This window comes from Oncorhynchus tshawytscha, linkage group LG09, assembly GCF_018296145.1.
Source record: "Oncorhynchus tshawytscha isolate Ot180627B linkage group LG09, Otsh_v2.0, whole genome shotgun sequence".
NCBI lineage: Eukaryota > Metazoa > Chordata > Actinopteri > Salmoniformes > Salmonidae > Oncorhynchus > Oncorhynchus tshawytscha.
In genome coordinates, this window is record NC_056437.1 from 20,505,534 (window position 1) to 20,518,033 (window position 12,500).

Genomic DNA, 12,500 nt, shown 5'->3' on the forward strand with positions numbered 1-12,500 from the left:
AGTGGGTCCACCAGAAAGAACACACTGTAGAGGAGAGGGTGGACGAGAACTCGGGTCAGTAAAACTACCCGTGTGAATGTTTTTCTCATATGCACTGTATCTGGTTGTGGTGTGTCCTGTGGACAACATTTTATCAACCCTGGAGTGCATTTAGTGATCAACATGGACCAAACCTTTAAACATGAACAAAAGAGATCAACATGGTTGAGGTCGAACAGACAGCACAGACACTGAGACAAACAGACCCAGACTCACCCTTCAGCTACGCAGTTCGCTCAGAAAATCAAGGCGATGAATTATTCAGTGAAAACTTTACTATGCCCTTTACCACACCCCTAGAACACACACACACGCACACGCTGACACATACACATCCACACACACACGGTTAATGAGAATAGGATTTTTGTAGCATAGCGACAGTCTTGTTAAACTGAAAGAGATATTTTAACACAGGGCTGCACCAATACTAGTCTGTCACTGCAGAGGCTCTGTCTGAAAGAGTTGAAACTGGACATCATTAAGACTGAGACACAACACAGACAGAGGCATACTGTTCTCCTTCAGACACAACTCTCTTTCTCTCTCTCTTTATCTCTCTCTGTCCTTATCTTCTCTCTCTCTCTATCTGTGTCCTTATCTCCTCACTCAATTCCCTTTTCTTCTATCGCTCTCTTCTTCTCTCCTACTGTTTCTCTTTACATCAGTCATTATCAGTGTGATTGAATGATGTTTGATGCTAAACCCTTATGTCTGACGCAAGTCCTCCACACCCTCATCCTCACCCTCACCCCCACCCTCACCCCCACCCCAACTCTCATCCCCACCCCAAATCTCACCCCCACCCTCATCCCCACCCCCACCCTGAACCCACACCCTCATTCCCACCCCCACTCCAACTCTCATCCACACTCTCATCCACATCTCAACTCTCATCCCCACTCTCACCCCCACCCTCACCTCCACCCCAACTCTACTTACACTAGTGTGCCCTGACTGTCACCTCTCGCTTGTGTGTGTGTGTGTGTGTGTGTGTGTGTGTGTGTGTGTGTGTGTGTGTGTGTGTGTGTGTGTGTGCGCGCGTGCTTGCTCATATGCATATGCACGTTCGTGTGTGAATATCTGTGCTTGCATGTTCGTGCATACAGTATGTTTGGATGTGTGTAGGTGTGTGGCGTGTTTAGCCCCCACTCATGTAGAGGTTGAATGGTGAATCCCAGAGTGGAGGGGCTGAGGCTGTTTCTGACTAAAGCCTGCTCCTCTGGGCTCCACAGACATTACACACAGCACCATTCGGCTGATTGGCTGTATTCAGCTGCCAAAGGGGGAAATTGACTTATTTTTGTAGCCCACAGGTAGCAATCACACAGCATTTACCCTCTTTAATCCCGGGGCTCAGAGACACACACACATCGCTGCACTCACTGGAATACACACACACACACACACACACACACACACACACATCCCTGCACCCACTGGCACACATACACACATCCCTGCACCCACAGGCACACACACACATCCCTGCACACACACACATACGCATAATCACATATGTGCACAGACTCTCTCAATTCCCCCTCTCACATGCATACTTTCTTTAAATAAACAGACATCAGGGTGGAACATACTTCAACATGTTCCAAACAGAGCAACACACACACACACAGATACTATACACACTAACTGATCAAAACATTAGGAACACCTTCCTGATATTTAGTTGCATCCCCTTTTCCCCTCAGACCAGCCTCAGTTCAAGGTGTCAAACTTGTTTCACAGGGATGCTGGTCCATGTCGACTCCAATGCTTTCCACAGTTGTGTCAAGTTGGATGTCCTTTGGGTGGTGGACCATTCTTGATACACACGGGCAACTAATGAGTGTGAAAAACCCATTGCAGTTCTTGACATACTCAAACCGGTGTAGCTGGCATCTATACCATACCCCGTTCAAAGGCACTTAAATATCTGATCTTGCCCATTCACCCTCTGAATGGCACACACACACACACTCCATGTCTCAAGGCTTAAAAATCATTCTTTAACTTGTCTGCTCCCCTTCATCTACACTGATTGAAGTGGATTTAACAGGTGACATCAATAAGGGATCATAGCTTTCACCTGGTCAGTCTATGTCATGAAAAGATCAGTTTTTGTTCACTCAGTGTATATACAGTGGGGAGAACAAGTATTTGACACACTGCCGATTTTGCAGGTTTTCCTACTTACAAAGCATGTAGAGGTGTGTCATTTTATCATAGGTACACTTCAACTGTGAGAGACGGAATCTAAAACAAAAATCCAGAAAATCACATTGTATGATTTTTAAGTAATTCATTTGCATTTTATTGCATGACATAAGTATTTGATACATCAGAAAAGCAGAACTTAATATTTGGTACAGAAACATTTGTTTGCAATTACAGAGATCATATGTTTCCTGTAGTTCTAGACCAGGTTTGCACACACTGCAGCAGGGATTTTGGCCCACTCCTCCATACAGACCTTCTCCAGATCCTTCAGGTTTCGGGGCTGTCGCTGGGCAATACAGACTTTCAGCTCCCTCCAAAGATTTTCTATTGGGTTCAGGTCTGGAGACTGGCTAGGCCACTCCAGGACCTTGAGATGCTTCTTACGGAGCCACTCCTTAGTTGCCTTGGCTGTGTGTTTCAGATCGTTGTCATGCTGGAAGACCCAGCCACGACCCATCTTCAATGCTCTTACTGAGGGAAGGAGGTTGTTGGCCAAGATCTCGCGATACATGGCTCCATCCATCCTCCCCTCAATACGGTGCAGTTGTCCTGTCCCCTTTGCAGAAAAGCATCCCCAAAGAATAATGTTTCCACCTCCATGCTTCACGGTTGGGATGGTGTTTTGGGGTTGTACTCATCCTTCTTTTTCCTCCAAACACGGCTAGTGGAGTTTAGACCAAAAAGCTCTATTTTTGTCTCATCAGACCACATGACCTTCTCCCATTCCTCCTCTGGATCATCCAGAGGGTCATTGCAAACATCAGACGGGCCTGGACATGCGCTGGCTTGAGCAGGGGGATCTTGCGTGCGCTGCAGTATTTTAATCCATGACGGCGTAGTGTGTTACTAATGGTTTTCTTTGAGACTGTGATCCCAGCTCTCTTCAGGTCATTGATCAGGTCCTGCCGTGTAGTTCTGGGCTGATCCCTCACCTTCCTCATGATCATTGATGCCCCACGAGGTGAGATCTTGCATGGAGCCCCAGACCGAGGGTGATTTACCGTCATCTTGAACTTCTTCCATTTTCTAATAATTGCGCCAACAGTTGTTGCCTTCTCACCAAGCTGCTTGCCTATTGTCCTGTAGCCCATCCCAGCCTTGTGCAGGTCTACAATTTTATCCCTGATGTCCTTACACAGCTCTCTGGTCTTGGCCATTGTGGAGAGGTTGGAGTCTGTTTGATTGAGTGTGTGGACAGGTGTCTTTTATACAGGTAACGAGTTCAAACAGGTGCAGTTAATACAGGTAATGAGTGGAGAACAGGAGGGATTCTTAAAGAAAAACTAACAGGTCTGTGAGAGCTGGAATTCTTACTGGTTGGTAGGTGATCAAATACTTATGTCATGCAATAAAATGCAAATGAATTACTTAAAAATCATACAATGTGATTTTCTGGATTTCTGTTTTAGATTCTGTCTCTCACAGTTGAAGTGTACCTATGATAGAAATTACAGACCTCTACATGCTTTGTAAGTAGGAAAACCTGCAAAATTGGCAGTGTATCAAATACTTGTTCTCCCCACTGTATACCAGAGCAGGTATGAAAACAGTCAGAGAACTTCAAACATCCATTATCTTTTCATTTTGACATGGGGCTGTACTTGAACTGTTATGAAGACTGTGGAGAAGTGTTTTGCAGCGTTGACATTAGAAGAGAAGAGGTTAAAAAGAAGAGGTTAGCAGTGGTACCCCCTTGCCATCATGTCAGAAATCGTATTTGCTAAAAACATCTACAAGCAAACCAACCCACACAGCATACCCACACCACGCTCCACAAACCCAGCCCCAGAGGCTTCCCACACTCATTCAACCATACACACGCGCACCCACACCCACACATACACAAACCACACTCCCCGCACTGAAGCCCACAGGCTATGCAGACTCTCTCTCTCTCTCTCTCTCTCATTCTCTCTCTCTCTCTCTCATTCTCTCTCTCTCTCTCTCTCTGCCTCTCTCTATCTGTCTCTCTCTGTCTCTCTGTCTCTCTGTCTCTCTCACTCTCACTCTCAGCCCACTCCAGTTGTCTCTGATTTCCCCAGATTGACAGAAGAGGAGCCCAGAAAGAGGAGAGGCTGGCCATGAGGCCCTGGTCAATACTGGAACTGCTGGAACCTCTGCAGGAAATATTATCTGATGCCCAATTTGTCATGACACAGCTCTCTCTCTCTCTCTCTCTCTCTCTTTCTCTCTCTCGCTCTCTCTCTGTCTCTCCCGCTCCCTTTCTCTCTCTCGCTCTCTCTGTCTATCAACAACAGGAGAGAGAGAGAGAGAGAGAGAGAGAGAGAGAGAGAGAGAGAGAGACTGCGAGATGGAGAGAGAGTGGTGGAGAGGGCTACTCTTTGGCAATGTTAACATATATTTTCCATGCCAATAAAACCCTTCATTTGAAATTGAAAATACATTTAGAGAGAGAGAGAGATGGAGAGAAATAGAAAGCAGGAGAGAGCAAGACATTGAGAGGGTGAGACAAGTGAAGGAGAGATTGAAGGGGAAGCAGGAGAGAGCAAGACATTGAGAGGGTGAGACAAGTGAAGGAGAGATTGAAGGGGAAGCAGGAGAGAGCAAGACATTGAGAGGGTGAGACAAGTGAAGGAGAGATTGAAGGGGAAGCAGGAGAGAGCAAGACATGAGAGGGTGAGACAAGTGAAGGGGAAGAGATTGAAGGGTGAAGCAAGCAGGAGAGAGCAAGACATTGAGAGGGTGAGACAAGTGAAGGAGAGATTGAAGGGGAAGCAGGAGAGAGCAAGACATTGAGAGGGTGAGACAAGTGAAGGAGAGATTGAAGGGGAAGCAGGAGAGAGCAAGACATCGAGAGGGTGAGACAAGTGAAGGAGAGATTGAAGGGGAAGCAGGAGAGAGCAAGACATTGAGAGGGTGAGACAAGTGAAGGAGAGATTGAAGGGGAAGCAGGAGAGAGCAAGACATTGAGAGGGTGAGACAAGTGAAGGGGAAGAGGAGAGAGCAAGACATTGAAGGAAGGAAGCAGAAGGGGAAGCAGGAGAGAGCAAGACATTGAGAGGGTGAGACAAGTGAAGGAGAGATTGAAGGGGAAGCAGGAGAGAGCAAGACATTGAGAGGGTGAGACAAGTGAAGGAGAGATTGAAGGGGAAGCAGGAGAGAGCAAGACATTGAGAGGGTGAGACAAGTGAAGGAGAGATTGAAGGGGAAGCAGGAGAGAGCAAGACATTGAGAGGGTGAGACAAGTGAAGGAGAGATTGAAGGGGAAGCAGGAGAGAGCAAGACATCGAGAGGGTGAGACAAGTGAAGGAGAGATTGAAGGGGAAGCAGGAGAGAGCAAGACATCGAGAGGGTGAGACAAGTGAAGGAGAGATTGAAGGGGAAGCAGGAGAGAGCAAGACATCGAGAGGGTGAGACAAGTGAAGGAGAGATTGAAGGGGAAGCAGGGCATGTTGTGTTGTCAATCAGACAGCAGGCTCCAGCCAAAGCCTCTCTACCTCTGTCTGTATCTCCTGTATATGTATCATTGTATCAGAGTGCAGAAATAGAAACAGAGAGACTAGTGGGTTGCTGCATCTCCTGCCTCTCCTTCCTACCCAGGCTGAGGAACAGCATCATTAGTGCTGTGCTCTACCATGGCCCTGCTTTAGAAGTCATGCAGTGCCGCCTCACTAGAGGAACACCCACGTTAGACGTGCACCATTGATCTCACCTCTCAAACGCTGGCAGGGAGTTTTTTCGTCGTTACCAAATATGATTTCCATCGTGCTCGGATTTGAGTTTGATTGATACATTTAGATCAGGATATTATAGTATTTTGAATAGTGCTTTTCAAAGACCCAGACTAACTTTTATTATTTTGATCTAATAAAAACTGTAGCTACCTATGTTTGCATAAGGTCACTGACACCTACTGTATGCAGATGGTCAAAATGATAACCCATTAGACGCCTAGTGCTGAGAGCTGGACCCACGCTGATATCTAGCTCAAGGCGCCAGTGACCTGTAGCCATTGATTTGAACAAATGAGCCCAGAGTTAATTATATGTATGAGCAGAGTAGCAGTGTAAGACACACTGGAGACAGACAGCTCACCATCCATCCTGTAAGAGTTATGTCTGGTAGCATCAAGCAGGAGTGGTGCTCTTCATTTGGGCGGCAGATAATCAGGGTACTTACTTACCCCATCCTCCCCTCCTCCCCCCTCAGTGACTGCTGCTCTAGCAGCCTGCTCCTCAGTGACTGATCAATAAAAGGAGCTAACGCTAGCCAGTGCTAATGATTGCTTTAATAATGAATCATCTCCAATGGGTCCATCCAGACTCAGAGCACCACACCAGCTATCGTTTAATGGGACAGATTGGAAAATAGTTTTGTATCATACTAATGGACAGTGAGTGGGTGTGAGATGGGATGGTGACATCTCAGATCACTGATCACTATAATGGCATCAGTAAGGAGTGGTTCGTTTGCATGAGTTATGATCCCAGAAGTATATTTCAGCCCCTCCATGTGTGTAGTCAGAACTGTAATGAAACAATCTCATATTTGACAGAGTAAATATTAGTAATAGTTCTAGTTGAGCGAATGCATGATGTCAGGGCATGATGTCACGATCTGACCTCAGTCCCCTCTGATGAGACATAAAGTCCCTGTAACGATCACATTGATTCACAAAGATAAGCAGCCACCTTTTGTTTGAAGTCCCAGAATTCTACAGAACAATCATTAGCTGGCATCCTATATTGTTGGGAGTGTGAATACAGTACATGTTTTCCTCATCGTATTAACTAGTCAAGATGATTGCAGTAGATTGGTCCAGTCTGAATATGAACATTTGTTATTTGTTATTTTATTAGGATCCCCATTAGCTGTTGCAAAAGCAGCAACTACCGTTCCTGGGATCAAGCTGGATGACATGTGGATGACATGTGGATGACATGTGGATGACATGCTTGATCAGCCTGCCTGCTGCTTGTGCTATGTAGATAGTCAACCTGGTCTAAGAGCGTTTTGGATTATTCTGTACATAAATCCGATATACTCCATTTAGTATGATATGTTACGTTTCGTATGGTATGTATTCATTTGTGGGTGTCCATCATCCATTTAGTATGATATGTTACGTTTCGTATGGTATGTATTCATTTGTGGGTGTCCATCATCCATTTCATATGATATATTCCGAATTACAATTCGTATGATATGTTATGAATTTACAAAATGTACAATATGGTATGAAAATACAAAATGTACAATATGTACTTCCCATAGTGCTATGTAAAGTAGGGTTAGGGGAAGGGTTAGCTAACATGCTAAGTAGCTAAATAGTAGTAAGTCGTTGAAAAGTTGCTAAGTAGCTCAAATGCTAAAGTTGTTCGTCATGAGATGCAAACACACAACTTTGGGTTGATACATGTTTGCGTTATACGTTATGCCCAACCACCCTCCTTTCATTATACGCCCAACCACCCTCCTTTCATTATACGCCCAACCACCCTCCTTTCATTATAGGCCCAACCACCCTCCTTTCATTATACGCCCAACCACCCTCCTTTCATTATACATTATTATAGGCCCAACCACCCTCCTTTCATTATACGCCCAACCACCCTCCTTTCATTATACGCCCAACCACCCTCCTCCTTCATTATAGGCCCAACCACCCTCCTTTCATTATCCTTTCGTTATACGCCCAACCACCCTCCTTTCATTATACGCCCAACCACCCTCCTTTCATTATAGGCCCAACCACCCTCCTTTCATTATACGCCCAACCACCCTCCTTTCGTTATACGCCAAACCACCCTCCTTTCGTTACAAACCACCCTCCTTTAGTTACACGCCAAACCACCCTCCTTTCGTTATACGCCCAACCACCCTCCTTTCATTATACGCCCAACCACCCTCCTTTCATTATATGCCCAACCACCCTCCTTTCATTATACGCCCAACCACCCTCCTTTCATTATACGCTCAACCACCCTCCTTTCATTATACGCCCAACCACCCTTTTTTCATTATACGCCCAACCACCCTCCTTTCATTATACTCCCAATCACCCTCCTTTCGTTATACGCCCAATCACCCTCCTTTCGTTACACGCCAAACCACCCTCCTTTCGTTATACGCCCAACCACCCTGCTTTCGTTATACGCCCAACCACCCTCCTTTCGTTATACGCCCAACCACCCTCCTTTCATTATACTCCCAACCACCCTCCTTTCGTTATACGCCCAATCACCCTCCTTTCGTTACACGCCAAACCACCCTCCTTTCGTTATACGCCCAACCACCCTGCTTTCGTTATACGCCCAACCACCCTCCTTTCATTATAAGCCCAACCACCCTCCTTTCATTATACGCTCAACCACCCTCCTTTCATTATATGCCCAATCACCCTCCTTTCATTATACGCCCAACCACCCTCCTTTCATTATACGCTCAACCACCCTCCTTTCATTATACGCTCAACCACCCTCCTTTCATTATACGCTCAACCACCCTCCTTTCATTATACGCTCAACCACCCTCCTTTCATTATACGCCCAACCACCCTCCTGTTATGTTTGATAACCATACCAAACATAACATATCATACTAATTTGATTGTCCCGGATTTAATTTACTATGTCAAATCAAATCAAATCAAATTTTATTTGTCACATACACATGGTTAGCAGATGTTAATGCGAGTGTAGCGAAATGCTTGTGCTTCTAGTTCCGACAATGCAGTAATAACGAACAAGTAATCTAACTAACAATTCAAAAAAAAACTACTGTCTTATACACAGTGTAAGGGGATAAAGAATATGTACATAAGGATATATGAATGAGTGATGGTACAGAGCAGCATAGGCAAGATACAGTAGATGATATCGAGTACAGTATATACATATGAGATGAGTATGTAAACCAAGTGGCATAGTTAAAGTGGCTAGTGATACATGTATTACATAAGGATGCAGTCGATGATATAGAGTACAGTATCTACGTATACATATGAGATGAATAATGTAGGGTAAGTAACATTATATAAGGTAGCATTGTTTAAAGTGGCTAGTGATATATTTACATCATTTCCCATCAATTCCCATGATTAAAGTGGCTGGAGTAGAGTCAGTGTCATTGACAGTGTGTTGGCAGTAGCCACTCAATGTTAGTGGTGGCTGTTTAACAGTCTGATGGCCTTGAGATAGAAGCTGTTTTTCAGTCTCTCGGTCCTAGCTTTGATGCACCTGTACTGACCTCGCCTTCTGGATGACAGCGCGGTGAACAGGCAGTGGCTCGGGTGGTTGATGTCCTTGATGATCTTTATGGCCTTCCTGTAGCATCGGGTGGTGTAGGTGTCCTGGAGGGCAGGTAGTTTGCCCCCGGTGATGCGTTGTGCAGACCTCACTACCCTCTGGAGAGCCTTACGGTTGAGGGCGGTGCAGTTGCCATACCAGGCGGTGATACAGCCCGCCAGGATGCTCTCGATTGTGCATCTGTAGAAGTTTGTGAGTGCTTTTGGTGACAAGCCGAATTTCTTCAGCCTCCTGAGGTTGAAGAGGCGCTGCTGCGCCTTTCTCACGATGCTGTCTGTGTGAGTGGACCAATTCAGTTTGTCTGTGATGTGTATGCCGAGGAACTTAAAACTTGCTACCCTCTCCACTACTGTTCCATCGATGTGGATGGGGGGGTGTTCCCTCTGCTGTTTCCTGAAGTCCACAATCATCTCCTTAGTTTTGTTGACGTTGAGTGTGAGGTTATTTTCCTGACACCACACTCCGAGGGCCCTCACCTCCTCCCTGTAGGCCGTCTCGTCGTTGTTGGTAATCAAGCCTACCACTGTTGTGTCGTCCGCAAACTTGATGATTGAGTTGGAGGCGTGCGTGGCCACGCAGTCGTGGGTGAACAGGGAGTACAGGAGAGGGCTCAGAACGCACCCTTGTGGGGCCCCAGTGTTGAGGATCAGCGGGGGGCGGCCCGTCAGGAAGTCCAGTACCCAGTTGCACAGGGCGGGGTCGAGACCCAGGGTCTCGAGCTTGATGACGAGCTTGGAGGGTACTATGGTGTTGAATGCCGAGCTGTAGTCGATGAACAGCATTCTCACATAGGTATTCCTCTTGTCCAGATGGGTTAGGGCAGTGTGCAGTGTGGTTGAGATTGCATCGTCTGTGGACCCATTTGGGCGGTAAGCAAATTGGAGTGGGTCAAGGGTGTCAGGTAGGGTGGAGGTGATATGGTCCTTGACTAGTCTCTCAAAGCACTTCATGATGACGGATGTGAGTGCTACGGGGCGGTAGTCGTTTAGCTCAGTTACCTTAGCTTTCTTGGGAACAGGAACAATGGTGGCCCTCTTGAAGCATGTGGGAACAGCAGACTGGTATAGGGATTGGTTGAATATGTCCGTAAACACACCGGCCAGCTGGTCTGCGCATGCTCTGAGGGCGCGGCTGGGGATGCCGTCTGGGCCTGCAGCCTTGCGAGGGTTAACACGTTTAAATGTCTTACTCACTTCGGCTGCAGTGAAGGAGAGACCGCATGTTTTCGTTGCAGGCCGTGTCAGTGGCACTGTATTGTCCTCAAAGCGGGCAAAAAGTTATTTAGTCTGCCTGGGAGCAAGACATCCTGGTCCGTGACTGGGCTGGGTTTCTTCCTGTAGTCCGTGATTGACTGTAGACCCTGCCACATGCCTCTTGTGTCTGAGCCGTTGAATTGAGATTCTACTTTGTCTCTGTACTGGCGCTTAGCTTGTTTGATAGCCTTGCGGAGGGAATAGCTGCACTGTTTGTATTCAGTCATGTTACCAGACACCTTGCCCTGATTAAAAGCAGTGGTTCGCGCCTTCAGTTCCACACGAATGCTGCCATCAATCCACGGTTTCTGGTTAGGGAATGTTTTAATCGTTGCTATGGGAACAACATCTTCAACGCACGTTCTAATGAACTCGCACACTGAATCAGCGTATTCGTCAATGTTGTTGTCTGACGCAATACGAAACATCTCCCAGTCCACGTGATGGAAGCAGTCTTGGAGTGTGGAGTCAGCTTGGTCGGACCAGCGTTGGACAGACCTCAGCGTGGGAGCTTCTTGTTTTAGTTTCTGTCTGTAGGCAGGGATCAACAAAATGAAGTCGTGGTCAACTTTTCCGAAAGGGGGGCGGGGCAGGCCTTATATGCGTCGCGGAAGTTAGAGTAACAATGATCCAGGGTCTTTCCACCCCTGGTTGCGCAATCGATATGCTGATAAAATTTAGGGAGTCTTGTTTTCAGATTAGCCTTGTTAAAATCCCCAGCTACAATGAATGCAGCCTCCGGATAAATCGTTTCCAGTTTGCAGAGAGTTAAATAAAGTTTGTTCAGAGCCATCGATGTGTCTGCTTGGGGGGATATATACGGCTGTGATTATAATCGAAGAGAATTCTCTTGGTAGATAATGCGGTCTACATTTGATTGTGAGGAATTCTAAATCAGGTGAACAGAAGGATTTGAGTTCCTGTATGTTTCTTTCATCACACCATGTCACATTGGCCATAAGGCATACGCCCCCGCCCCTCTTCTTACCAGAAAGATGTTCGTTTCTGTCGGCGCGATGCGTGGAGAAACCCGCTGGCTGCACCGCTTCGGATTGCGTCTCTCCAGTTAGCCATGTTTCTGTGAAGCAGAGAACGTTACAGTCTCTGATGTCCCTCTGGAATGCTACCCTTGCTCGGATTTCATCAACCTTGTTGTCAAGAGACTGGACATTGGCAAGAAGAATGCTAGGGAGTGGTGCACGATGTGCCCATCTCCGGAGTCTGACCAGAAGACCGCTTCGTTTCCCTCTTTTTCTGAGTCGTTTTTTTGGGTCGCTGCATGGGAACCATTCCGTGGCACTGGTTGTAAGGCAGAACACAGGATCCGCAATGCAAAAAACATATTCTTGGTCGTACTGATGACGCTGATCTTATATTCAGTAGTTCTTCTCGGCTGTATGTAATGAAACCTAAGATGACCTGGGGTACTAGTGTAAGAAATAACACGTAAAAAAACAAAGGAACGCGAAGCGAGGCGGCCATCTCTGTCGGCGCCGGAAGTATATTTTATATTTTGTTATGTCTTGTCTATGAAACCAGGCTAAGAGACTAAAGCCTTCCTCAGAGTCTCAGAGTCAGGCAACAGCGGGTTCTTAAACAGAGTGAGTGAGCAGAATAAATGACTAATTCTGGCACGCCGAAAGAGAATACGGGCCCTTTTTATTATTACGCCTATTGATTTTCACTATACTACTCTGTGTGATATTCTCCCAACTTCATGACT

The 12,500-nt window shown here is 46.4% G+C and overlaps 1 protein-coding gene across 2 annotated transcripts in view; it reads left to right on the forward strand.

Annotated features, from left to right (window-relative positions):
* The window catches only part of LOC121847147 (netrin receptor unc-5 homolog), a 222,457-nt gene that overhangs the window by 157,941 nt on the left and 52,016 nt on the right, over positions 1 to 12,500 (forward strand). For both annotated transcript variants that reach the window (XM_042326670.1, XM_042326671.1), the window contains one exon: positions 1 to 54. This exon is cut by the window's left edge and continues 183 nt beyond it. In XM_042326670.1, the coding sequence (XP_042182604.1) occupies positions 1 to 54 (54 nt within the window). The remainder of the gene's footprint in view (positions 55 to 12,500) is intronic.